The 25,509-nt window shown below is 39.9% G+C and overlaps 1 protein-coding gene across 7 annotated transcripts; it reads left to right on the forward strand.

Moving 5' to 3' along the window:
• The first annotated feature begins 1,271 nt into the window (after nt 1-1,271).
• LOC148869019 (uncharacterized) lies at nt 1,272-16,010 on the forward strand. Of its 7 annotated transcripts, none has more exons than XR_016107955.1 (11): nt 1,272-1,747; nt 1,957-2,056; nt 4,355-4,665; nt 4,760-5,004; nt 5,104-5,307; nt 5,399-5,491; nt 5,588-5,695; nt 5,781-6,170; nt 6,267-6,329; nt 15,273-15,407; nt 15,559-16,010. XR_016107955.1 is itself a non-coding variant. In XM_088972960.1 (11 exons), the coding sequence occupies exons 4-10, from the start codon at nt 4,386-4,388 to the stop codon at nt 6,318-6,320; spliced, it is 1,374 nt and encodes a 457-aa protein (XP_088829086.1). In that variant the 5' UTR covers nt 1,349-1,747; nt 1,828-1,859; nt 1,957-2,056; nt 4,355-4,385; the 3' UTR covers nt 6,321-6,329; nt 15,559-16,010. The 7 variants fall into 7 exon arrangements, 5 of the variants coding, with proteins under 5 accessions (XP_088829083.1, XP_088829082.1, XP_088829086.1 ...); XM_088972960.1 differs by lacking the exon at nt 15,273-15,407 and adding an exon at nt 1,828-1,859 and having other exon boundaries at nt 1,349-1,747; XR_016107956.1 differs by having other exon boundaries at nt 1,576-1,859.
• Nucleotides 16,011-25,509: the final 9,499 nt, after the last annotated feature.

Consider the following 25,509-nt stretch of genomic DNA (forward strand, 5'->3'; position numbering starts at 1 on the left):
CAAACCCAGAGGAATTTCTGGTGGGATGGTTCACTAGAAAAAAAATAATTTCATACCATAGCCTGGAAAATCCTCTGTAAACCAAAAAAGATGGGCTGGAAAATCCTCTGTAAACCAAAAAAGATGGGTGGTTTAGGATTCAAGAGGATGAAAGAAATTAATCAAGCCCTGTTTTCAAAACAAATCTGGAGATTGTTTTCAAAATAAATCTATTTACTCTCTAGAAAATAAACAGTCTGATTCTGGGTGGTGGAAACAAGTTATTACCCTATGGGATATGGGATAAATTAAAACCGAATTCCATTTGGCAAATTAAGGATGGTACTTCGGTTCATATTTTTGACCCATGGGTGCCAGTATTACCAAATGGAGTTCCAGGAATTAAATCTGAAGCTCAAACACATACACCTCCGGTGCATGGGATCAACAAAAAAGTGAACTCTTGTTCAAGCAAGAGAATTGCTGGCCTATCATACAAACTGTGATCTCGCATCATCTCTCAACAGATAGGCTCATCTGAAAAAAATCCAAATCTGGAGAGTATGATGTAAAAAGCTGGCTACGGATTTCTCATGTCAACTCAAGCATCCTCTTCTGGACAGCATTGGAATTGGGACCTCATATGGAAATGGAAAATTCCTATGTGATTCCAAATCTTTATGTGGAAGGCATGGTTGAATGGAATGAAAACAAATGATAAATGGCACTTTTTAAATGAAGAGGAGAAGAATGTCCTTTGTGCCAAACAACCACAGAGACTTGGCAGCATCTCTTTTTTGATTGTTCCTATGCTAGGACGGTATGGGACATGAGGAATGCAGCTTTACATAAAAATCATGTTATGAGTCCAGCAAAACTGCTACATCACATGCATTGGTTCCTACAACCAAGCCCATACATACAGAGTTCTCATCCATCATTTGTGCATTCACACATAATATTATCTACAAAATATAGAATGTTTGTTGATGGCTTTTTCATTTCATCATCTTGTATGACACGGACAAGAGCTCAAATACTCTCGGCAGATGATATTGCAATTTTCTGAGGAAGCAAAAGAGTTGCTGCATCAAACCCACTCCAAGATGAATGGTGGGCCCTCCTACATGGCTTACAATATACTCACAGGCTGAAGTTAAAATTTCTAGCCATCTTTTCTGACTAGAAAGCTTAATTAACAACATTTATATGGATGTTGAACATGATTGGCTTACTCAGCCTATAAAGCAGAAAGTATCTCATATAAATGCATGGAAATATAATACATTAGTAGAAAGTGCGAGCAGCTTTCTGAGAATAGGACTTGGTGTTCCGATGGCTTTATTTTATAGAGAGGATTCAAAGGTCTAATTTCTCAAGACTTTCGACAACGGTTGTTGGGCTCAATGGGACGATGAATGGGCAACAAATGTTCTGCAAGCGTAGCCATTAATTATTTTAGATGAAAAACTTAAAATAATTGTTGCTAATTACACAAATTTAGTCAAATTAATAGAATTAGTAATTAATTAATAATTACACAAATTAGAAATCGCCCCTCGCCTCGTCATATTCTACTCCCTCCGCTGCTCCACTGGGAATCGCGCGCCTCTCCCAATTTTGCCTCCACTTCTTCGACTTTCGACCTCAGAAAACGGTGATTAATTGCCCTCGTATTCTCTCTATTTTTTTCCCTTTCCGACTTCTTCGTCTTCGACAACAACCGGAAGCAGCTCTCATAGAAAGGTGTTTCGAAGATTCGTAGAGGGTACGCGTCTCTCTCTATCGCTTGCTAATATTGCTCTCATATTCTCTCTCTGTATCATTCTCGGAATGTTAGATTCACAGGTTCTTAGTGGTCGAGCAAGACAGAGCGGAAGGTAAACGCATGTCCTTATGCGTCCCCCTCTCCCTCCCTCTCTCTCTCTCTCTCTCTCTCTCTCTCGCTCCATCTCTCATCGTTTGTGTTTGTTTCAGGAAGACAGGGTGAAGGATCGAGTTTGGCTTTTCTTCTGCTTCTAAGCTTCGGAGGGCAGCAGTGCATATATAGCATTGCCAAAGAGGGGTTCGATCTCCAGTGAGTCTCTCTCTGCATGTCGATTTAACACCAATGCATAGAATCAATCTTTTTTTTTTTGATAAACTTCAATATTCGGTTCTTTGAGACTTTCATCTCACTCTTGCTCACTGCAGCAGATATTGGCATTCACTGAGCAAGCCCTGTGAGATAGACAAAAAAACGTGACAGAACACATGTATAAAATTGAAGTTGTATAAAATCAGAATGAGAGATAAATTATCGCTAAACCCTAAAAGGAACAGGGATTGTCAAAAAAAGGCAGGGGTTATTTGGAATAACTTATCGCTGAGCTATCCGAGAATTAAAAAAAATAAGCCCTACAGTATATTTACTGAAACCTCCCCTCTTGGCTTATATGGCATTGCCAAGTTTCCCTTCTTTTAGTCTACTGTTAGGTACCGTCGCGTAATTAATGAACTAACAAATTATCCAAATTTCGAAGCCATAGAACAGTTTGTTTAATATCCGAGAATTTAAAAAAAAATCAGCACACATACTTAAAGTTTGCAGGTTCTAACTTTCCTTTTTCACTCGGTTTGTCTTCAAATCAAGTGAAAAATGTAAAGTTTTCTTGATTCCTTTTTTGCTTGTATAAGGCGGCTGTGTCCTATATGATATCATGATGATTGATCCTTGTTGCAATTTGTTTATTTTGGAACTGGATACCGAACCAAAGGCTTTAGTTTTCTCTTCATTCCTTTTGAGGTTTCATATTTCCCCTACTCTACTGAAGTAAAGCTATGTCTTTCATCTTATTATCAGCAAAGTGTATATTTCATTTAACTCCCATAATGTCCTTAATGATGCTGTGACCAACTCCTGGAAGGGGGCCTCTGTGTTACCTCAGTTTTTTACATCATTGTTGTTGTCTTTTGGTGTTGCTCCTACAGGCTAAGTTATTAATTTCTCGAGGAATTAAATGATACAAGCCGTTTTTTGTGTGAACAAGTGCATGAGATAAATCAACATCTGGAATGTGTTATGGGGGACTTGGGATATTACAATGTTCCAAATGTGTGGTGTATGATGCATTTACATCCATAGCATAAAGGGCAATCTTATATTTCTTTTATTTTCTTTTGAGCAGAAACATATAGTTGTCATATTGGAATGATGAAAACGGTTTTTAAATGCTTGAACCTTTTGTGCTGATTTTTGTCCAGACATAGTGATCTCATGGTGAATTTTGGTACTTAATATTTGAACACCATCAGCCTTTAGGCTATGAAGGTGGTCTTGGCTTTTTTGTACAAAGTGGCCACTCTGAGACTCAAGCCCATGTTCTCACGCTTGATATCCCTATATTTTACCATTACACCAAGTAATAGCCCCTAGTTTATATAATTATATAAACTTGAATTTGGAAGTAGTATCACCTTGGCCTACTAGTTTCCACGCTGATACATTGTTTTATGATTATTGTCCAAACCTAGTAATAATCTTGTTGAATTTTGCAACTTCAGATCTAAACACCATTAGCTTTCAGGCTATGGAGGAAAGTGATTCCTGAGCTTATATAGCTTATGTAAAACTCTCCTGAATTTAAAACCAATATCACCTTGGAGGACTATATGGGGTTGACCACATGAACCCTGTTCTGCCATTCCACTCTGTTCAGTTACTGCATTAAATGCAATGAATCTGTCAAATACTATTACACAGATAAGCCCACATAGATCTATTATAAGATAAATCAAATATCAAATAGTTACAAGGCATTGAAATTATCATATTATAGTAATATATTACTGTTTTCCTTAACATTTCTATTTGTTGGTGACTACATTGTTGGTTCTTTTTTCTTTTATTTTTCGTAAGTCTCTTACTTTATTTGCTTGTATATGAATTTAATACAGAATTGTAAAGTGGTATAGGTCATTCTAAGTGATAGTGGGGCAACTGGTTGCATAAATACCTTTGTTTCCCTTTTCTTAAGTTGTTGGGTTTGTCCAAATGCTTCGTTTGTGATCATTGACATGTATTCCATAGAAACATGCCCATATAACAAGTCCATATCTTATAAATTGTCTGTTGAGGAATTTCTTATTCCTTTCAGTAGGGTTTCCAAAATGAAGAAGCTTAGGAAAAAGAAAACTTTCCCATAACTTGTTCCCTAGATTACATATAGAGAATACATATTTCTTCCTTATGTTTTGTTGGTAGCATGAAATTGTTACAATGAGGAGTTTGAATGAAAAAAAAAGATAACTTACATATATTATTCGTGCTTCTTCTTGATATGTGGTGGCACTCATGCTTCTTATTCTTCTTTTAATAGTGTATGATTGCTTATAGGTTACTATTATTTTGTTGAATTGCACTGAAAATGAGGAGACTATCAAGACGCAAGTTATTTTTACAAGGATCTCAAGATAATGCATCAAGAGAGAGTAAAATGCCGACCTCTAGATCCCTAGATAGAGTTGTGAGTGGGACACCAAATTGTGAGATGCCACCTCCTACATCAGTACAAAGGGAGCATGTACAGTCCTCTCAAGTAGATTTGAGAGTTGATGTACCTGGCACCTCTGGAAATGAAGCTTCCAACTCTCAAGGTCATATCTCTTCAAGCTCGCATAGTTCTACTGGTCCAATGCCTAGATTAGGTAAATAAATTTTATGCATGAATAACGTTTCACAATTTTGTTAGATTTTTTTCCATGTATGATATAAGAACATGTATTATTTATGTGGATGCAGCTTCTAGTAATACCAAAAAACGAAGACGAGGTCGTACAATCCTTCGCAACATAACCACACTACCTGATGATCAAAGAATAGCCTTAGAGTGGAATGATAGATTACAACCTATTGGAGAGAACAGAGAAAATTTTGTAAACTATATAGGAATACAAGCAAGGAATGGGGCACTTGTGCCTATTCATTATATGGATTGGCATGAAGTTCCTCAGAGACATAAGGATGAAGCATGGAATTTAGTGAAGGTAATAACATTAGCATATAAGATAATTGTTTATGCACTATTTGTCTCATCAATCTATAGTTAATTTATATTAATTTTACAGTTCATTAAATTATTGCAGAAAAAATTTGTAGTTACAGAACAACATAAGAATTGGGTTATGCGAAAGCTTGGGGATAGGTGGAGAGCATATAGGAATAAGTTAAAGGTTGATTACTATGATCAATTTGACACTAATAAGGAGCGAATTAGAAATTGTCCTCCTGATGTTCATTTGGATCAATGGAAGCAGCTAGTTAAGTATTTTTCAAGTGATTTATTTCAGGTATTTATCTTATAATCTCAAATATACTTTAAATATCTACTCTCTAATGCTAATTTTTGTCTTCAATAACTTATTTATATCAATGATGTAGGCTCGAAGTGGAAGAGGCAAATCCAACCGGGCAAAGCATACAATGGTTCATGTTTGTGGTTCAAAGTCATTTGCACAAATTCGAGAAGAACTAGTAATTTTCTCTTTATAATTAATTTGAATAATATATTAAAGCTATTTCTATGGATTGTAAACTAAGTTATTTTTATTTGTATGTTACAAAATTAAGAAACATTCACATCCTGATAAAAGAGAACCTACTCGAATAGAGGTTTTCAGAGCCACTCGTCAGAAGAAGAATGGGGATATTCCGAATGAAGATGTTGGCCGTGCTATTGTAAGTCTTGTTATCACCATCATTTACTGATAGTTTGATGTATGAAAAGTTATAGACATCCCATACATTTTAATATAAATTGCAGAGAAGTTTAGATGAAATAGAGATGATAGATGCAGATAACTCGCAAAGTAGTAATGGGCATCAAGATGCTCTCTCCCAAGTACTTGGTGCAGAGCATAGTGGATATGCACGGATGTTTGGATTTGGACCCACTCCATCAAAAATTTGGGGTAAAAAAGTTGACAGATTGAAAATGGAGAATGACAAGTTACTGAGACAATTGGAGGAGGAAAGAGCAGAAAAGGAGCAACTTAAATCACAACAAGAGCAGCTTAAGGCACAACAGGAGCAAATGAAGGCACATCAGGATCAAATGGAGTCGCTCATGACTTCAATGATGGTTACACTGTCTCAAAATGGCTTCATCAACTTGTCATCTATTTTACATGGATCAGCTCCAATTACATCACAGGTAATTTTTTCATGCATAAATTTATTTAATATTTGAATTAAGTAGCTTTTCTTAAGACCATATTTGATAAAATGGTACATACATTATTTCTTGCAGGGTAATAATAATGAGGGTGCTGGTGCTTCTCATAAGCAAGCATCTCAACAATAGACATGATTGGTAAAACAATAACTTTCCTTTAAGATTTCAACCTTCCTTTATTTAACTAATGTTATCTTTTTGGTGGAGCTTCACTTATCCTCACTATTGGGGGGGGGGGTATTGGTGTTTATGTGGGTGTGTTGGAAGTTTTTAGTTGTGGGTGTATGGGGGAGTTAAAATTTCTGAGATGGGTTTCAGTGAGGTTTTCCCCCTTTTTTTCACTTGAACTTCTTGTTTCTTAGATTTAATGATATGAGCATATAGTATTTATCAAAAAAATGATATGAGCATATAGTGTTTCAAAACTAATGATTACATATATTGATAAAAAAAAACTAATGATTACATATTAATGTGATGGATGACTCTAAGTTGTGTATTGTTTGAAGGAATGAATGAATGAATGGTTGCATTATGCTAATTAATTAGCTATTGGTAATAACCCCAATAGTAAGTTAGATCATTGGCAACAATTTGGTACGAATTGGCTACAATTCAGTAAATAATCACAATAAATATTCAACTTGTATTTATAATTGAATCTATAATTAGGACGTGGGATTGTTACTACTGATTTGGGATTGGGGAGTGGATGCTAAATGAATTTGATGGTAGAGCCCTGAGGTTGCAAAGCTATCGAAGCTATGGAGGATGAGGGAAGGTTCAGAGTAGTAGGAAGGTGGAGGTCTGAGGTGTCGATCGAAGCCAAGACTTTCAAGTTCGAAGAGGAAAGGATCAAAGGTTAGGACGTAATGAAAATCAGAGAGAATAACAGGGTGACTATGTTGGTGTCCAAGGAGGTCATCGTCTGGATGAAAGGTTTCATAGATGGGGCTATCAACTCCGGTAAGGTGATTGGTTGGACAAACTCAATGGCAGTTCCAGGTAAGAATTATGTAACCGAATTGAAAAGAAACAGAAATGAATGGTTTGTTTCAGTGGTGGAGTTTTTTTGGAACAAATGGAAAGCAATTGCTTTGTGTGCCGGAAGGGAGGCTTCGGAAAGGGTGGATGGATTTTGTGAAGGTGCTACAATCTTTTCTTGTAGCCTTGGAAGTGAAGAGAGCAGAGGAGGTGAAGAGAACTGGTAAAAAATCCAAAGGCCAGGGTAAAAAAGCTCAGAAGGGGGCAATTTCGATTTGTTCCTCTGGGAGTGTAAAAGTGCAAGGCATTCCGATTGAAGTGGTGGTTGCTTGCGCTTTTAGTCTTCAAAGGTTATCGATAGGAGCAGGAAAGGATGAGTGGAAGAAAAGAAGGGTGCTAGTGGCTGATAGAGGAGTGATAGATTGGAGAAGGGTTCTGTGTACAGTGGCAGGGGTGTTAGGATTTGGGAGTGAAGCTATGTTGTTTCCTTTGGCGGAACTCTGTTCTTGAGCACATCGTGCAATGTCTGGGAGGCATCTTGGTGAAATCTGATAAATGAAATCTGGGTGTCGTGGAGTTACAGGTTGCTGGTGTAAGGCACGAGAACCTGCCGAGGGTCATTGAAATCTGCTCGGATGAAGCATGGTACAAGGTGTCGGTGGCCTCTGAGGTTGAACGGTAGTGATGGCTGGGTGGTGGACATGTGGAGGGCATAGGTTGGGAGTTGAAAAGGTGGAACAGATGAAAGGTTTTTTTGGGGTTACTGAGCCAGTTGGGGAAAACCAAACGACAAGAAGCCTTTTTAAGGAAAATATTTCAAATAGGTTTGAATTAAACAACTTAATGGCAAGCTACTCTTCCTTTGCTGACGTGGCGAAAAGGCAGGATGGGTTGGGGAGCCGAAAGGTTTGGTTCGAGCCGTTGAAGGTGGCGGGTGGGTCGGGCGGGGTGAAGGTTTAGCCGGGACAATATTGGAAGGGCCCACGTGACAACTTAAAAGGCCACGCAGGCAGGTCGGGTGGCTATAACACCGAAAGGGGGATCCATTTGAAGGACTCACGTGATAACTTAAAATATCACGTGGGTCGGGGCAAAGGGGTTTCTCTTGGGGCGTTGATAGACAATGTTAATGGTCTATCATCGTCCCAAGTCGCAAGAAAGGGGGGGCTTGTGCACAGCGGCGGAAGTTGGAGAAAAAACCAAAGTTGCAGTGGGTTTCCCGGTGAAGTTTGGAGGAGCATAGCCCACTACGACGCTCCTCAAAAAGGCTGAATCCAAGATTCGCTAGGGAAAGAACTGATTAGAGGGAAGATAAGGATGAAGGCTGGGCTCGGTGTAGTGAAGGAGATGAAGAAGCGAAGGACCCTTCTACTGATGGTACTAGCATGGGTAGTGTAAACGACGAAGGTAGTTGTGACGGAGGTGACTTGGATGGCTGGAATATTGCAAGCTTATTTCAGGGTGTAGATTGCAATCGAGTCAACTCATTCCCAAGGTTACAAAGTGTGCAAGGATTATCAGAAGGGGTAAATCGGGAGAATAGGAAGTAGAGTAGGAACACACCATCTAGGGGTGAACCAGGGGTAGAGTGGAAAGATCACCAGGTTGACCAAAGGATAGAAGTACTTCCCAACCAACTAAGGGAGACAGATGTTTACCAACCTCTGGAACAAGAGAGGGAGGTCGAGAGCAGTCTTTTTCTAGCTTGTCCATCAATTCCAGGTAACCAAGTGAATTCGGTTTCTGCTACTAATGTGTCTCCTGTGTCTTTGGTTCCAGATTTCGTTCCTGTTCCATGTCCTGTAGCCCATGAATATGCATCCGTGCTAGAAGGTGGTCTCTCCGAGTAGGGGGAGAGGGGAAGGAAGGAAAGTGGGAAGGTGCGGGAAGGAAGGTTTAGGAGTGAAAAAGTGTGGGAAATCATTGAAAGAGTGTTTAAGGAAGTGGAAGGAAAGTTGATTTGGAGGAGGGAAGGGGAGGAAGGAAGAGGGGAGGGGTTAGTGGAGAGGAGGGAAGTGATTGAGAGTAGAGATGGAGGGAAAGGAACAGGGAAGGAGGGAGATATCAGGAGAGGGAGGATGGATGGAGAGGAAAGATCAGAGGTGGGACCAGGGGAGAGGAAGAATGGGCAGATGGGCAGAGTTGGAGGGAATTCTGTAGGAAGGGTAGGGGTGGAGGACTCGGTGAGAGAAGACATGATAGCAGAATTTGTAGAGAAGTTGGGCTGTAGGTTGGAAGATTTGAATGTGTTGAAAGACAGAAGTGGAATGAAGGAGATCATAACAAGAAGAGGAGATTGAGTGAAGTAGAGAGATTGAAGAGAGATGTAGAAGGAGACAAGAAGCTTGGGGTAAAAGGAGATAGAAGGAAAGGGGGAAAGTAGTGGAAGGTGGCAAGGGGTTTAAAAAGAAGTGGAATGAAGATTCTTAGATGGAATGTGAGGGGAATTGGGAGCGCAAGGAAGAGAGCGACGATAAAAGAGGTAATAAAACGGTTTGACCCAGACATTGTGTTGTTGCAAGAGTCTAAGAGAATGGAGTTTAATAACAATTGGGCACGGAGTGTTTGGAAAGTCAGGGGGATTAGCTAGGTGGCTACTCCCTCTTGGGGTGCGTCTGGGGGGATTGTAACAATGCGGAAGAGGGATGTGGTTGAAGGCCTGGAGGAGTTGATTGGAAAGTACTCGGTTTCCGTGAAGTTTAAGCAGCATGAGGGTGATTTTACGTGGGTGCTCACAAATGTTTACATACCGATTGACTACAGAAAGAGAAAGGAGTTATGGGAGGAATTGGCTGATGTTAGAGGGTTGTGGGATGGGCCCTGGTGCTTGGGTGGGGATATCAATGTGATTAGATTCTCGGAGGAATCCAATAAGGCTAACCAGAGGGTGACAAAAAGCATGAGGAAGTTTAACAGCTTTGTGGATGACTTTGAGCTTAAAGGGATCCCCCTGGTCCATATGACATTTACTTGGTCAAATCTCCAATCTAGACCCATTTGCTCTAAATTGGATAGATTCCTGTTCTCTTTGGATTGGGAAGATTAGTGGGGAACCTTGGCTTCTAGAGCTCTTCCAAGGGTGACCTCTGATCATTGGCCCATAGTGTTATTTAAGGAGGAAAGAAGGCGTGGAGGTCCTACCCCCTTTAGATTTGAAAATATGTGGTTACTCCATCCGGGGTTTACTAACAAAGTGAGGGAGTGGTGGTATGAGTGTAACCCATTGGTGGAATGGGAGGGGATGAAATTCCATAAGAAACTTCAATTTTTGAAAGCAAAAATCAAGAAGTGGAATTTGGTGGAGTTTGGGAGGATAGAAGAAAGAAAAGGAGATTTGTTGGATAAGATTGAAAGCCTTGACTCTAAAGAAGAAAGAGGAGAATTTGGAGAGGAAGACAAGGAGCTCAGGAGAGATTTGAGAAGACAGTTAGAGGACTGCCTACACAAGGAGGAAATTAGCTGGAGGCAAAAATCTCAGTGTAAATGGGTGCAAGAGGGGGACAGAAACACTAGGTTTTCCACTCTCTAGCAGATGGCAGGAGAAGGAAGAACCTAATCTCCAAGTTGGTAGTAGATGGAGTTGAGTTAGTACATCAAGAGGAGATTTTTGGGGCTTGTGTGGAGCACTTCAAATCTATTCTAAGAAGGCCTATGTATAGAAGGGTGTGGGTAGAAGGATTGGATTGGCCAGATGTAGGGGTGGAGAACAAGAGAAGGTTGGAAAGAAGCTTTTGTTTAGAAGAGATCAAGGAGGCTATATTTTCTATGGATAGAACAAAAGCACCAGGGCTGGATGGGTTCACAATGGCTTTTTATCAGGACTGTTGGGATATTTTGAAAGATGATCTTTTGAGGGTGTTTGAGGAGTTTTTCAAGAGAGAAATTGTCAATCCGGGTGTGAATTCTACATTTATAGCCTTAATTCCACAAAAGAAAGATGCTTCACACCCGAAGGATTTTAGGCCAGTTAGCTTGGTTAATAGCTTATAAGATCATTGCAAAAGTGTTGTCTTTGAGGCTGAAGAAGGTTTTGCCAGATATCATTGCACACTATCAAGGAGCTTTTGTGAATGGAAGACAAATTACTGATCAAATTTTAATTGCTAATGAGAGTGTGGAGAACTTTAAGAGGGATAAGAAGAAGGGAGTGGTATGTAAGTTGGAGTTGGAAAAGGCTTATGACTTGGTGGACTGGGACTTCTTGAGGAAAGTTTTGACTAAATTTGGGTTTGGGGCTAGATGGTGTAAGTGGATCATGGGTTGTGTCCAGAATTGTCATTACTCAGTGCTAGTAAATGGGACAATGGTACATTTCTTTCCAACCAGTAGGGGTATGAGACAAGGAGACCCCCTTTCTCCTTTCTTGTTCATTCTAATTGCGAAGGTTTTGGGGAAACTGATTCACAGAGCAGATTCTAGGGGGCTCATTCGAGGCTAGAGAGTTGGATGGTGGAAACCCCCTTACTCACTTGCAGTTTGCTGACGACACAATTCTGTTTTGTGAAGGCGGTAATGTGAGTTTTATAAGGAATTTGAAGTCGGTGATACAACTGTTTGAGTAAATGTCCAACTTGAAGGTTAACCTTGGGAAAAGCTATGTTGTGGGGGTAAATTTGGAGGGAGAGATCAGGGAGAGTGCTGAAGTTCTGGGGTGTGAAGTCTCGGGGTGGCCTTTGAACTACTTAGGGTTGCCTTTAGGTGATAATCCCATGAGAGAGCTTTTGGAACTCGGTGGTGAAAAGGTTTGAAAAAAGACTGGTTTCATGGAAAACGAACTACATCTCTCTTGGTGGGAGAATTACACTTATTAAGGCCACGCTTGCTAATTTACCTATCTTTTTCCTTTCGGTGTTTAAAATCCCAGTGAAGGTTGCTAATAGATTGGAGAAGATAATGAGAGATTTCCTGTGGGAACCGGGAGAGGAAAAGAGGGATCATAGAGTTAGCTGGGAGATAGTTTGTAGGAGTAAGACTTGTGGTGGTTTGGGGCTTGGGAATATTAAAAGGAATATGACTCTGTTGGGAAAGTGGTTGTGGAGATTCTCTTTGGAGAAGGAGAAGCTATGGGCTAGAATAGTGGCAAGTATACATGGGTTGGAGCATAATGGATGGGACGTGGACCACAAGCAATTCTCCTTGGAAAGCCATTCATGACCTGCTACCAGTTTTCTCCCCTAATATCAGGTATGATTTGAATTCCGGTAACTCCATAAATTTTTTGGAACAAACCTAGGTGGGGAGTGCCCCTCTAAAGGATCATTTTCCTTCTTTGTATGCTCTTTCTGATTTGAAAAATGAGCCAATCTCATCTTTCACCACCCCGTCCTCTTCCACTTATGGGATTGGGTGGAACTTGGGTCTAAGAAGGGATTTGAGGGACTCAGACTTCGACAATATTTTGAGCCTTTTAGCACTTCTTGATAACGTTGTCTTATACCCCACTAGGGCGTGGATTCTAGAATTTGGACACCTACCCCCAATGGCATCTTTTCTTGTGCTTCTACCAGTCCTACCTTCCCCCCTTTTCCTATTGATGAGGTTTGGTGCAGAGCAATACCTCCTAGGGTTGGTAGTTTTTGTTGGGAAGCCTATCTGGAAAGAATCAACACTGGTGATCTACTCCAAAAAAAGAGACTCAATACTTGTTTGTCACTTCAATGGTGTGTTCTTTGTAAAGTGGATGGGGAGACTGGTTTTCACCTACTGGTATCTTGCCATTTTGCGAGGTCACTTTGGGAATGGGCTTTGTCCCTATTTGGATGTAGCTGGAATCCCCCATCAAACTTGCAGGGCCTTTTTTCCCCTTCTTTTTTCAGGTGGCAGATAAAAAGGGAAGGGCAATGTGGAGAGGACAAAGGGCTGCAGTATGTTGGACACTTTGGGAAGAAAGAAACTCCATGATATTCTCAGAAGCTCAGAGAGGAGCAGCAGATTTGAGAGCGGTACGGTGGCTGAAATCTTTGGAGCTTTTCACAGATTACACTGTGGATGACATGTTGAGAAAATGGGGTGAAATTGCAAGTTGCACACAAACCAAGTCAGTTATGAGTGTGGCTTGGACCCCTCCACTTGGTGGATTCGTGAAACTAAACTTTGATGGGTGTAGCAGGGGAAATCCGGGACAATCGGGGATTGGGGGTGTTTTTAGGGATGAAAATGGGATAATTTTCTATGTTCTCAAGGCCATGTGGAGTGGGTGACTCCCTTAGAGCTGAGATCTTTGCAGTTATAGAAGGAGTCCAGAAAGCTAAGGAGTTGAACATCAGGAAACTCTTAATTGAAGGGGATTCAGAGGTGGTGATAGGGTGGCTGATTAAAGATCACAATGGCTTATGGAAGTACAATAATGAGAGGAGGAAATTCAAGTGGCTGGTGCGGGAGATGGAACTTAAGGTACGTTGGGTTAAAAGATCGGCTAACTCCCTAGTTGATGGTTTAGCTAAACAAGGGGCAGAAAGGGACTCACTGTTTTGGGCTAAGCTGTAACTATAGTGTGTTTTCTTTCTTTCTTTTTTTTCCTTTTCTTGAGGTTCTTTGTTGCTCTTGGAAGATAAGCGTGTTTGTCTTCCTATTGTAAATATTCTATTGATGAGTTAATGAAAGTGTTATTGATAAAAAAAATTGAATCTATAATTAGCAAAAGTCAACAAGCTATTAGTAACAATAACCAAGGTTTTAGCAAAAATTGGCTGACAATTACCTATGATTAAGCAACACTTAAATTTACTTTAGCTCTTGTCTAATGGTCTTTTAACAAGTAATATATTATTTGCAGCAATTTAGTATATTAGTATCAATAGTGAAATGATTATTTACAACAGTCTGTAGTTGTTGCTAAACACAATGAATTGTTCTTTTGTCAACATTTGAGAATAGTTATTCTAATTGTTGTTAATTCTATAACAATCCATAAAGATTGTTGCCTATAATAGTTTAGAAGGGGAGTGCAGCTGACAGATGAAGCTTGCATTATGTGTGATAGTGCCCAAGAGACAACTAATCATTTTTTTGTTCATTTATAAGACTCCAGAGGTGCTATGGGCTTGGGTGAAAATGTTTGGTGTGAGCAACTGTAATCCAGAATCTGTAATTAATTTTCTCAGGAATTGGTGGCTGAAGGGGTTTAGTAATTTTGTTGAAGACTGCTGTTCATGTTTTGGAACACTTGATTGTTGTTAAATAATTTTTACCACACTGCCGTTATTGATAAAAAAAAAAACAAAAATTGCCACACCTTCGTTAGCAAAAGTTGTTCCAATTGTAAATAAAACCTTTGGATTATGTTGTCATTCTAAAAGAAGTACTGCCTAATGTGAGAAAGAAAAGGAGAGGTAGTAGGTGAAGGTTTTTAAGTTTGATCTTTCTAAAGCATATGATAGGCTAGAGTGGAGTTATTTGGTGGCTGTTATGATAGCTTTGGGCTTTTGTAGGGAGTGATATCGATGATACATGAGTGAATCTCCTCTGTTAGTTTCTCCATTATTGTCAATATGGCGTCTAAAGTTTTTATTTATTTATTTATTTTTTATTTTTTCCAACCCTTTAGAGGATTGAGACAATGGGATCCAATTTCCCCTTGTTTGTTTATGTTTATTTTGTATATGGAAGGCCTTTTCCAATAGCTGAAAGAGAAGTAAAATTAATGGTTTTAAATTTTCTAGGGACTCCCTGTGTATTACACATCTATTTTTTGTTGATGATATCATCTTGTTTGGTAGGACTTCTAGGAATGAAGCTGCTGAGTTGTTGGGCATTATTTAATTCTTTTAAGAATTTGTCTGATCAAGCTATTGATTTTAACAAAGTCTGGTTTCTTGTGTAGCAAGACTGTCCCTCATAAATGTGTTAAATTTTAACAATCAAAAAAATATTTTAACTTATCGAGGAAACAAATGATAATGTTCCTTGAATTATCTTGAGGTTCCTCTTGTTTGGAAGAAAAATATGAGTTCCTTGGTTTTTGTTTTGGTCAAGTTTTATGTCCCCTGTCAAATTACCAAACCAAACAAGTGAAAAAAGAGTCTCGATCAAAATAAACTCTCTATATTCAAAGTTTGTGTATAAAGAGTACCAATACTTATAACTCTGATTTTTCAGTTTCTTAAATTGATTTCAAAGGAAATTGATAAACGGGATTCTGGTGGTATGAGGGGAGGAAGGCTGTTCATGTGCACACTGCTTTTTAATCAAAGCTTTCTTGAGGTTCTTGCATAATGACCGTTCTTTATGGGTGTAAGCTTTAAGAACTAAACATCTTGAGCCCTTCAAGTTTTAATAATTTCCCTTAAAATTTGCCAATTCTGCTGCTCTTGAAAGTCTAGTTCATGTTGATCTTTTGGTTTGGTAGTCAGAAACCACTTGCATGTTTTTCTTGAGGTTGCAGGTGGTGTTTTCGCAAGCAAGCATGCTCTGGTGGAAGTCGAGTTGAGAACAACTTTGATGGCTGTTCAGTTTGTGGTTCATCAGAATTGTCAGAGTGGTGATTGGATCTGATTGTTCTCTTGCTACAAAAGCTCTCAATGGGGATTGGGGTTCTATTAATTGGAACTGTTGGCACCTAGCGAACGAAATTTTTCGTTTTGTTTATGGTTTATATGAAGTTAGGTTTAATTTTTTTAGGAAAATGGGAATCTGTTAGGGGTTCTATGGTCTGGTTTTCTGTTCCTCCACAGGGACTTGCTGATGTATCATAGTTGGACGACTGTTTTTTGTCTTAAGTTTTTTAGTTGGTGTATCTATCAAAATAATGTAAAAATGAAAAAACAATTCTGAGGTCAGGCTGGTAATCCGAGTATTACAGACAGCCGTAGCATAAAGAAATTGGGTTTCACAGCAGAGGATGGCAATGCCCATATAAAATTGTGGTGTTGTTTGTGTTACAAATGCACTGAACACCACGCATGTGGAACATTGTGTTTAAGAAAACCCGTAGCTGTCACTACAGGTGGATTCCGCACAAATATTTGTTATTTGCGGCATATTTGTAGAGACATTCAAGAAAAAAAAAAGTGTTAATGTGTTATTAACCCGAGGGAAACTGAAACTTGCATGGGTGCAACTCGGGTGGTGTGGTTGGGTCGGGTTGAAGGTCAACTTAAGCCCAAGCTGAGCTTAACCTAACACAATTTGTGTTGGGCCAAGCCAGATTATTGATTGAAAATATGTGCAAATTTCATTTACAAATGCATATATACATATTTTATACATATGCACATGTATACATATTTAGAAAATAGATATTTTTATATAAATATAGCACACATATGCATGCATTTTATTGGATGGGCTTGGAATGAATTCAGCCTGGGTTGGGTTGGGCTGGGCTTGGGCTATGCAAAACATCAACTCAAGTTTAGGTGGGGCTCAAGTTTTTTTGGCCCAGCCCAATCTGAAGCCCAAAACTCAGGTTCAATCCGTACAAAAACTCGAATTGGACCCACTCAAGTTGCACCCTCTTGCATGTGTCTGTGTGAAAGGAGAGCTTATTGTTTTCTGAAGAGAAACTATACTAATCATACCAATATCTTCCTACTACTGTGACCTTGCAATATTCTTTCCATAATTTGGGTATCACTAGTTTTTTCCTCTCCTTCGAATTTTTCCAATTAGATGGATTAGTTCCCATTTAGGAGGGCTTTCCCGTGGTGGCTTTTTATTTTGTGAGGTGGGTTCCACCTTGGCAGCCTATAAGTAACGTTTTATAAAAAGGTCAAAAGCCAATAGTTTTGAACCATCGTTGATCGTTGACTCGGATGGTTGGACTGTTTGGCCCGAAAACTGCCCAGGCAATCGGTTTTATTTCACCCTTATTCCATTCTTGGGTCAGAAAACGTTGATTTGGTTAGAGAACCATTGATCTAGGCGGTTGAACTACTGACCCATTTGACTTAGGCAGCGGTTGCATCGAGAGATGAAGAGAAAATGAGTCTTAGATCTGAGATTAGATCCTAGAGAGAGAGAGAGAGAGAGAGAGAGATTTTACAAATCTGAGATCTCATAAAGATCCGAAGTTGTTAGCACCATTGCATTTTCTATTGTCGCCACTACCATCATCACCGGTGACCATTGGATGCTCTTCCTCCATTTCCTCCTTCATTTTCCTTCTTTTCTTTTGTTCTTTTTATTTTCCTTTCTTTCTTCTTTCTCAGTTGACAAATGATGAGGGCGGATTTGGCCCTCCAATGACATGGTAACACATGGCACGGGCGCGAACTGGTGGCCTGGCCTAGGCGCCGACCTAACGACCTACGAGACGTGTTTGCTGACAAATTTGGCATGCATATCCTAACGCTCCCACGATCCTTGAAAGTTGGCCCACGTGCGGAACAATCCGGAGGGTGGTCAACGTGCATGGTAGTTGCCTCAGGGAATCTCAAACCGTTTAGACGACTTCTCGGAAATCTTGGATGCGGTGCATGAAGCCCACGCCAAACAATGCTTATATAAAGACACCAATCCTAATGGCAGGGGGCAAGTAAGCATATTCTAGCTCTCATACTTTGTGATTTTTAGCTCGTAGTCTACTATGAGAGTACTGACTTAAGCATCGGAGCGACCTTACTAGGTTAGCCACCCCAGGTCCTCTAACATTGATTCCTTGTAGGACTAAAGAACTACGAAGCTCAACAATCAATCCAGCTCGGCCCTCTGGTCAGCTCGGCACTCTGGTCAGCTTGTCACCTAACCTTCCTAGCTCGACCCAGTCAGCTCGTCACATAACCTACCTAGCTCGACCTAGTCAGCTCGTCACATAACCTACCTAGCTCGGCCCAGTCAGTTCGGCACCGAACCTACCCAGCTTGGCCCAGTTAACTCGACACCTAATCTGCCCCCAGTTCGGCCTGGTCAGCTCGACATCCAGGTCCTCATCCAACAAAAGTTCACTTCGGCCTCTGAGTCATCAGCCACTTGGAAGCGGACCAAATAACGAGGTACTTAGCACAAAAAATTGATACATCACCAAAAAATCGATTCATCAATTGGCGTCATTTGTGGGAAACACTACAAAAAGCTAAGTTCTCATCCTCCAAAAGGCTAAGTCCTCTTCTTTTAGAAAGCTAAGTTCTCACCTTTTAGAAACTAAAAGCTCTCACTTTATAGTTTCCATTTTTTATGAACTCAAAGACTATGTAGGAAGTTGATGGCCAACAGACTAAGCAGCTCTACCAACTTTATTTCAACTCGGATAAAGCCTCATCAGTCCTCTTCGCGAGGTACCCTTTACAAAGATGAGCTCTTCGTGGCTTCTGCGGGAGTAGGCGGCCAACAGATTGCATGGACGCCCCTGCTGGTCGAGCCTTCCAAGGCTCCCGTGTGAGCTGGTGACCAAAAGTCATTAGTGTTGCCCCCGTAGGTCGAGCTCCTAGTAGCTTCTTGTAGGAGTGGGTAACCGACGTCACTAACGAGGCTGATGCAGCGCAGCCATAGCTCTAAGGTGCCGAGTTGATAAAAGACCTCGACACCACATAAGACCCAGTTGCCTTTTCGGCATGGGCAAAATCAAAGATCAAGGAGAGTGGACTAAGAGTCGCTCCTAGAGCCTAAGGGCTAAAGTGTCAAACTGGCAAAGACTTCGGCACCACATAAGACCCAGTCGCCTCTTCGGCATGGGCAAAATCAAGGGTAAGGAGAGTGGACTACGAGTCGCTCCTAGAGCCTAAGGAATTGAATCGACGCTTACGAGCTCATCGAATTATTCATTCCAGGCCAAAAGGAGCAATATACTCCCTTCGCCGAGTTACTGTCAGCTCGGGAGTGGGGGGCAAATGATGAGGGCGGATTTGGTTCTCCAATGACATGGTGACACATGGCACAAGCGCGGACTGGCGGCCTGGCCCAGGTGCGACCTGGTGGCCTGTTACCAGCGCCGACCTGGCGGTTTGCGAGACATGCTCACCGACAAATTTGGCATGCATATCCTAACACTCCCATGATCCTTGGAAGTTGGCTCACGTGCCAAACAATCCAGAGGGTGGTCAACGTGCGTGGCGGTTGCCTCAATGAATCTCAGACCACTTAGACGACTTCTCGGAAATCTCGAATGCGGTGCGTGAAGTCCATGCCAAACAATACCTATATAAAGGCACCAATCCCAATGGCATGGGGGGCAAGTAAGCATATTCTAGCTCTCATACTTTGTGATTTTTAGCTCGCAGTCTACTATGAGAGTATTGACTTAAGCATCGGAGCGACCTCGCCGGGTTAGCCACCCCGGGTCCTCTGACATTGATTCCTTGTAAGTCTAATGAACTACGATGCTCAACAATCAATCCAGATCGTCGCCAGACAACTCGGCAACTAATAGGCAGCTCGACACTCTGGTCAGCTCGTCACCTAACCTGCCTAGCTCGGCCCAGTCAGCTCGTCACATAACCTGCCTAGCTCGGCCTAAGCAGTTCAACACCTAACCTGCCCAGCTTGACCCAGTTAACTCGGCACCTAATCTGCCCTCAGCTCGGCCTGGTCAACTCGGCATCCAAGTCCTCATCCAGCAAAATTTCACTTCGGCCTCTGAGTCATCGGCCACTTGGAAGCAAACCAAATAACGAGGTACTTAGCACAAAAAAATTGATTCATCAACAACCACATCTCATTTTGAGTTTTTTCTTATAAAAGACTAAGGATATAAAACCTTGATTTTCTAACCTAATCAGACCGTTTGAGCCGTTCAATGCGGATGGTCAAACAGCTGACTTGGAAACCGGTGGCGAGAGCAGTTCTGTTTCCGGATTGGTTTTTAAAACCTTGCAGAAGCTCAAATTTGCTGGTTCATATATAATTCTGTATCATTGGAATCTGGATCCCAGCGCCGAGTTTCGTGGTGGATGCAAAATTGGTTAGCCTTGATTACGGGAGGAAGTATTTCCAGGATTGCAAGTACCAGCACGGGAAGTGGGATGGAGGTTATAAGAATGATGTCGATTTTGATTTTTTGAGGGAAATAGTGGTAAATAAAGAAAGGTTAATAGCAGCTCCAATGATGACAATTACGGCTACAATGCTTTACTTAAAAAAAAAAAAAAAAGGGACCAGCTACAATGAAGCGGAGGCACTGAGAACGGAAGTTGAAGATAAGAAAGAGACTGCTAAGGAGGTTTCAAGGATAAAAATGTTCTTTCAAAATAGTCAACGATGGGGTCTGTCTTATTGCAACCACTATCACCACTAAGCTGCTGTTTTACTCTCTGTTAATCTGTTCTTAACTAGGACCTGTTATTGGTTATAGTTGCAAAGGGTTTAACAGATCGATCATGGATCATCTATTAAAACACAGCTATTCTATGTCTGTTGCCTGCTATCTGAAAGCCTAACCAAACATCAATCAGTATTTGTGGGTCACCTTTCTGATGGGTGAAATTACATTATTTTGACAATTTAAAGAATTAGCAAGGGTGAAAGACACTTTGAAGATTCCGTTAGATATAACTCCGACAGGTAACTCTCAGTCCTTTCTGGAGGTAGAAGGGAGGTTTTATAAAGATAGAGGGATTTTACTTAAAAATCAGGCTAAGTTTTAAGAGAATTGTAGAAAAGTGAATGGGAGTTTTAAATAATAAAGTTATTAAAAGTATTGGAAGTTACAATTAAAACCCTCTCAAAGCTTAATTTTCCCTAATAAAATCTGTCATAATTCTCTCTAGTAAAATCATTCTTAAAACAGTCACTCTGTTCAATAGCCAATTTTTGTAACATCTGTCCTGTAGTGCTTGATAAATATGAAATGTGAAGTCTGAAAAGTTAAAAATATATTAAAAGTCTTTAAAATCTGAAAAGATGCATAAAGGGTTTTTTACTTTTTAGAGACTCTCAATAGATAAACTTGTTATTGTTGGACCAAATCTTTAATATCTGAAATTCCCTGATTTTACTATTTTACCCCTAGAATAAGCTATTTGATATTTTTGAGCTCAATTTTTTATATAAAATAATTTATCAAATTCAAACTAATATTTAGTAATTAAAAAAAAACACAAATTTGCCAAACCCTTTTGGACTCATCCAAAAACAGCAGGATATAGAGTAGATAGATTGGGCCTGATTAAAGGCCAACCCAAGACCAACCATAAACATGGACCTTGGCTTGGATCCAAACTGATGTTAAAAGCCAAATTTACCAACCCAAACCTTACCAAATTTCTAGTCAACCCTATACATTGCATGGGTTTATTTTCTAATATACACTTGATGGCTGATTTGAGGCATTATTATTGGTTAGACAGCCCCCTAACACAACCACAAGTGCAGCTAATCTGGACTTCATCCAATTATTTGAATCTACCACTGATAATCTAGGCTCTCCGGTTTTGCGTTGACTTCTGTATTTTGAATCCAAACCCATTGTCACCCATGACACTTTCTAGGTTGGAAACTTGGAATTTTGCTTGAAATGGAAAGTGAAATAAACAAAAATTGGAAAATGAGTTAGTGTAGTGAGAGGGGGAGAAGACATTTTTGTGAAGTAACATTCACAATTTTCATGTTTTCTTGCAAATATTTTTTCTTATGGCTGTGTTTGATTTCGGTATAAATGTGAATTGACATAAAACTCCACAATTGATTTGCATTTACACGCGTTTGTTTTCAATTGTGTAAAACTCCGCACCAAGTTTGTATTTTCACTTTGTTTCCAATATAAAGTTTACATCATAAGTCAATGTAAACCATCTAATCGGCCCACTTTTCCATCGATTATCACATCAAAAAACTTCAATGGTCTATTAAAATTTTAAACCTATTGATTGAGTTTTACATTGATGATTTTTCCTTTGAAATCAAACGCAGCCCATGGAATTTTCCTCTAGAAAATATTTTCATTGGAAAAATATAGGGGGTGCTGAATGTGTATGGTTTATTTTCATAATGAAAAGAACTTCTACATTAGCATGAACACGAACGCCCCCAATGATTAATTCATAAGAAGTAGCGTATATCTGCAACTAATTAATTGTTATTTTAGAAGTAACAAATATTCATTTTCTAGTAAGCAAATGTGTTCCGCTTCATCCTTGTTTTACCTATTGAAGCTGAGGCTGCTTCATTTCTTAGTGGCTTGCAGGTTGCTGTGGATTTTGAGTATCAGGATATCTGTGTTGAAGGTGGTTCCTCAGTTATGGTCAATCTTCTGTTGGTAGATAGTATGGCTCCTCCATAGCGCATTCTTCATACTGTTGTTCAGTGCAGAGATTTGGCTAGATATTTTTCTTCTGTTGCTTTTTTGTTTACTCGGAGGTGCCAATAGAAGTTGCCCATCCCTTGGCCAAATTGCCTTCTGTTGGTCAATCTTCTATTGCTTTTTCTTCTGTTTGGAATTGTAACTTGCCCTCCTGTTTTTGAGAAATTGTTAGCAGAGGACTTGCAAGTTGCTATGAGTTGAATGATATTAACTTATTGGCAGCTATTTTAGAATTTCATGACTTCAATTGTTTTAGTGAAATGTGAAATCCATTATGGGAAAGTGCAATGATTTTCGGGGCTGTATGGTACTTTGACGTTTCAAGTATAAACACTGAAGTTTGAAAGGTGCTATACAACTATACAAGAGCGGGGCTAGCAAGCCCCCAACCCAAACGATACCACGGAAGTTTGAAAATGTTTAGAACAATGTTACTAAAAGCTGCATGAGTCAACTAATTCGTTGTCTGGTTTGCTTCGCAATAGACATGATGGTAGCAAAGACGACACTCTAAAACCAGGTTTAGCTCATGACACTCTTCGATAATTGTCTTTAGGCTCCGCAGCGTATCCACTCTATTGTTAAGACAGTCAATAATAAGTTTGGAATCACCTTCAATGACCACCACGAAGTCCTTCCAATTCAACATTACATTGTGAGCTTTCGAAGCCATCCCCTAGCTTCAGCCATGTTAATTGAAGTCTTTACTAATACATTCACATTTCACATCTAGCACTCTACCAAGGTGGTCTCTTGCAATACAAGCAATGGAACACAATACGTCCGGATTGCAAGACGCATCAAAATTAATCTTCACCGAACCCTCAAGAGGGCAATACCATACATAAGGGTGGCAATTTTTAACCCAACCCGCTGAACCCACCCAACCCACTTAGTATCTAACCCACCCAACTTGCCCATTTACTTGGCAGGTTGTGTGATCAATTCATCACCCAATGGGTTGGGTTGTGGATAACCATTGGGTTAATCATTATAGACACAAGTATTAATTCTTTAGCATTTTTTTTAATTTTCTTCATTTGAATTAAATAATTTATAATTAATGCATTAATTTTCTATTAATAATTCACTAAATTTAGTTTTGTCTTGAACCAATACATTTCACCCAACATAAATCCAAATCAATTTGACCCAAGTTCGGACTAGTTCAACGCGGTCTGACCTGATCCAGCATAAACTGATCTGGGTCGATCCGAATCCGAAATAGACCCCGAGCGGGATGGTTCGGTGCCACTTGCTCTGTCCGATTTCGGTCATCCGGTCCAACCAATATTCACACACTCCGACCCGACCCGGTACAAGTCGATTCTAGTTGACTCGAATCCAATACGGTTTTGGGTGGGATGATTCGGCCTCTATGTGCTTTGCCCGATTTGGACCGTCCATCCGACCAATATCCACATGACCCGACTCGAATATGGACCAACCCGATTTAGATACATTGGCCCGGTTCGGTCCCGAACCCATGCACAAACCTAATATGGCCTGGTCCAAGTCAATCCACCATTGACTGAACTGGTCCGATCCGACCAATTTGATCCAAATCTAAATGGTTCAACCACCCTTGAACCTAAGTGGTTTAAGTTGGTCTGACCGATTTGAACCCAAGTGGTTCACTCAAACCCGGAATCCGAACATAGTCAAATGGCCTCGTCACTTGTGTAAAAATAATATGCATGTAATGTGATTTGAACCTTTACCACTTATGTAAATAATAACTACAATAACCACCAAGCTACAACCAACTTATTTATTAAGAGATAGAGAATTTGTTTTTCAAGTCCATAAATATAAGATTAATGGGTTTAGGCGGATTAGATTGGATTAAAGCGAGTTTGGGTTGAACCCAACCCATTTAATTTTATATAACTGGGTCATTAATAGATTGGCGGATTAGATGAATTGGATTGAAATTCAACCCACCCAATTGCCACCCCTAGCCATACAATAGGCCTCTAGGATATATTACCTTCCAAGATACTTTTATGACTAATGCTGGCCTTGTGATCGAACCAGAGATTAGTAGCTCTTTCAATCACAACCTGAGGGTGAGACAAGTATTACAAAAGAGATTATCATTTCTATTTTTCCATATAAACCATAAAATAATAGTACATTTCTCTTTCATCCAATGGTCCACATTCTCAACATTATGCGATTTTGGACTTGAAATTCTTGCCCACCACTCAACCGCTAGCCATACTTAATTTATAAAGATGTGATCAAAGTCTTCCTCTTCCCCACAAATTTTATAGGCATCGTCAATATCATAACCTCTATTAATCTTTTTTTTTTTAAGGGTGACTTGTGGGTTAAGACCAAAAAGAGGAAAACCCTCAATTTAGGAGGACATCGGGTTTTCCAAATTCCATTAAAACCCCAGCTTGGTAAAATTGAATTTCTATTGGCCATACATTCTGCCATATAGGCTGTTTTGACCGTAAAATTTCCATTAGGAAATTGTCCCTACACCATAATGTCCTTTCTAAAAAATGAAGGGATGAGAATGGACTGGATTTTTTGCCACAACAACGGAGGTACAAGTAAGAGTGTTAATGGACCGGTTTTAGATTGGATCCTGTCCAGTCCATAATTAATTTGGACGGACCAATAAGATATATTGGATTAGATCAATCTGGTCCAAAATATTTATTATATTAGATTGGACCTGATCCGTTCATAACAAATTTATATTGGATTGGGTTGAATTAAGCCAATATCTGATCCATTGATATAAAAAATAAGAATATATGTGTCAATGGACTGGGTTTGGATTGAAACCAATCTAAATGGTCCAGACACTGAATTGGACCGGTCTAAATTAGTCAAAAATATTCATTGAATTGGATGGGACATGATCCATTTATAACAAACTCACATTGGACTGAATCGGATTGGACCAAATCCAGTCCAATTGACACCCGTAGGCACAAGTGCCCTGATGTGGTTAACTTCCCAAGTATTCTCTCATGATCAATAACCTCACACACCTTGAGGCTTCTATTTTCAATTTGATCTAATTGGAGTTGTCATCCCAAATATCTTACCAAAAATTAATATTTTTACCATCCTCTACTTTCCAACCCACTCCCCTTTGATCACCTCACGTAAAGCTAGGATACCCCTACAAGCCCAGAAATC

Source organism: Nelumbo lutea, chromosome 2 (genome assembly GCF_056320005.1).
Source record: "Nelumbo lutea isolate HS-2025 chromosome 2, American lotus-T2T, whole genome shotgun sequence".
NCBI classification, from domain to species: domain Eukaryota; kingdom Viridiplantae; phylum Streptophyta; class Magnoliopsida; order Proteales; family Nelumbonaceae; genus Nelumbo; species Nelumbo lutea.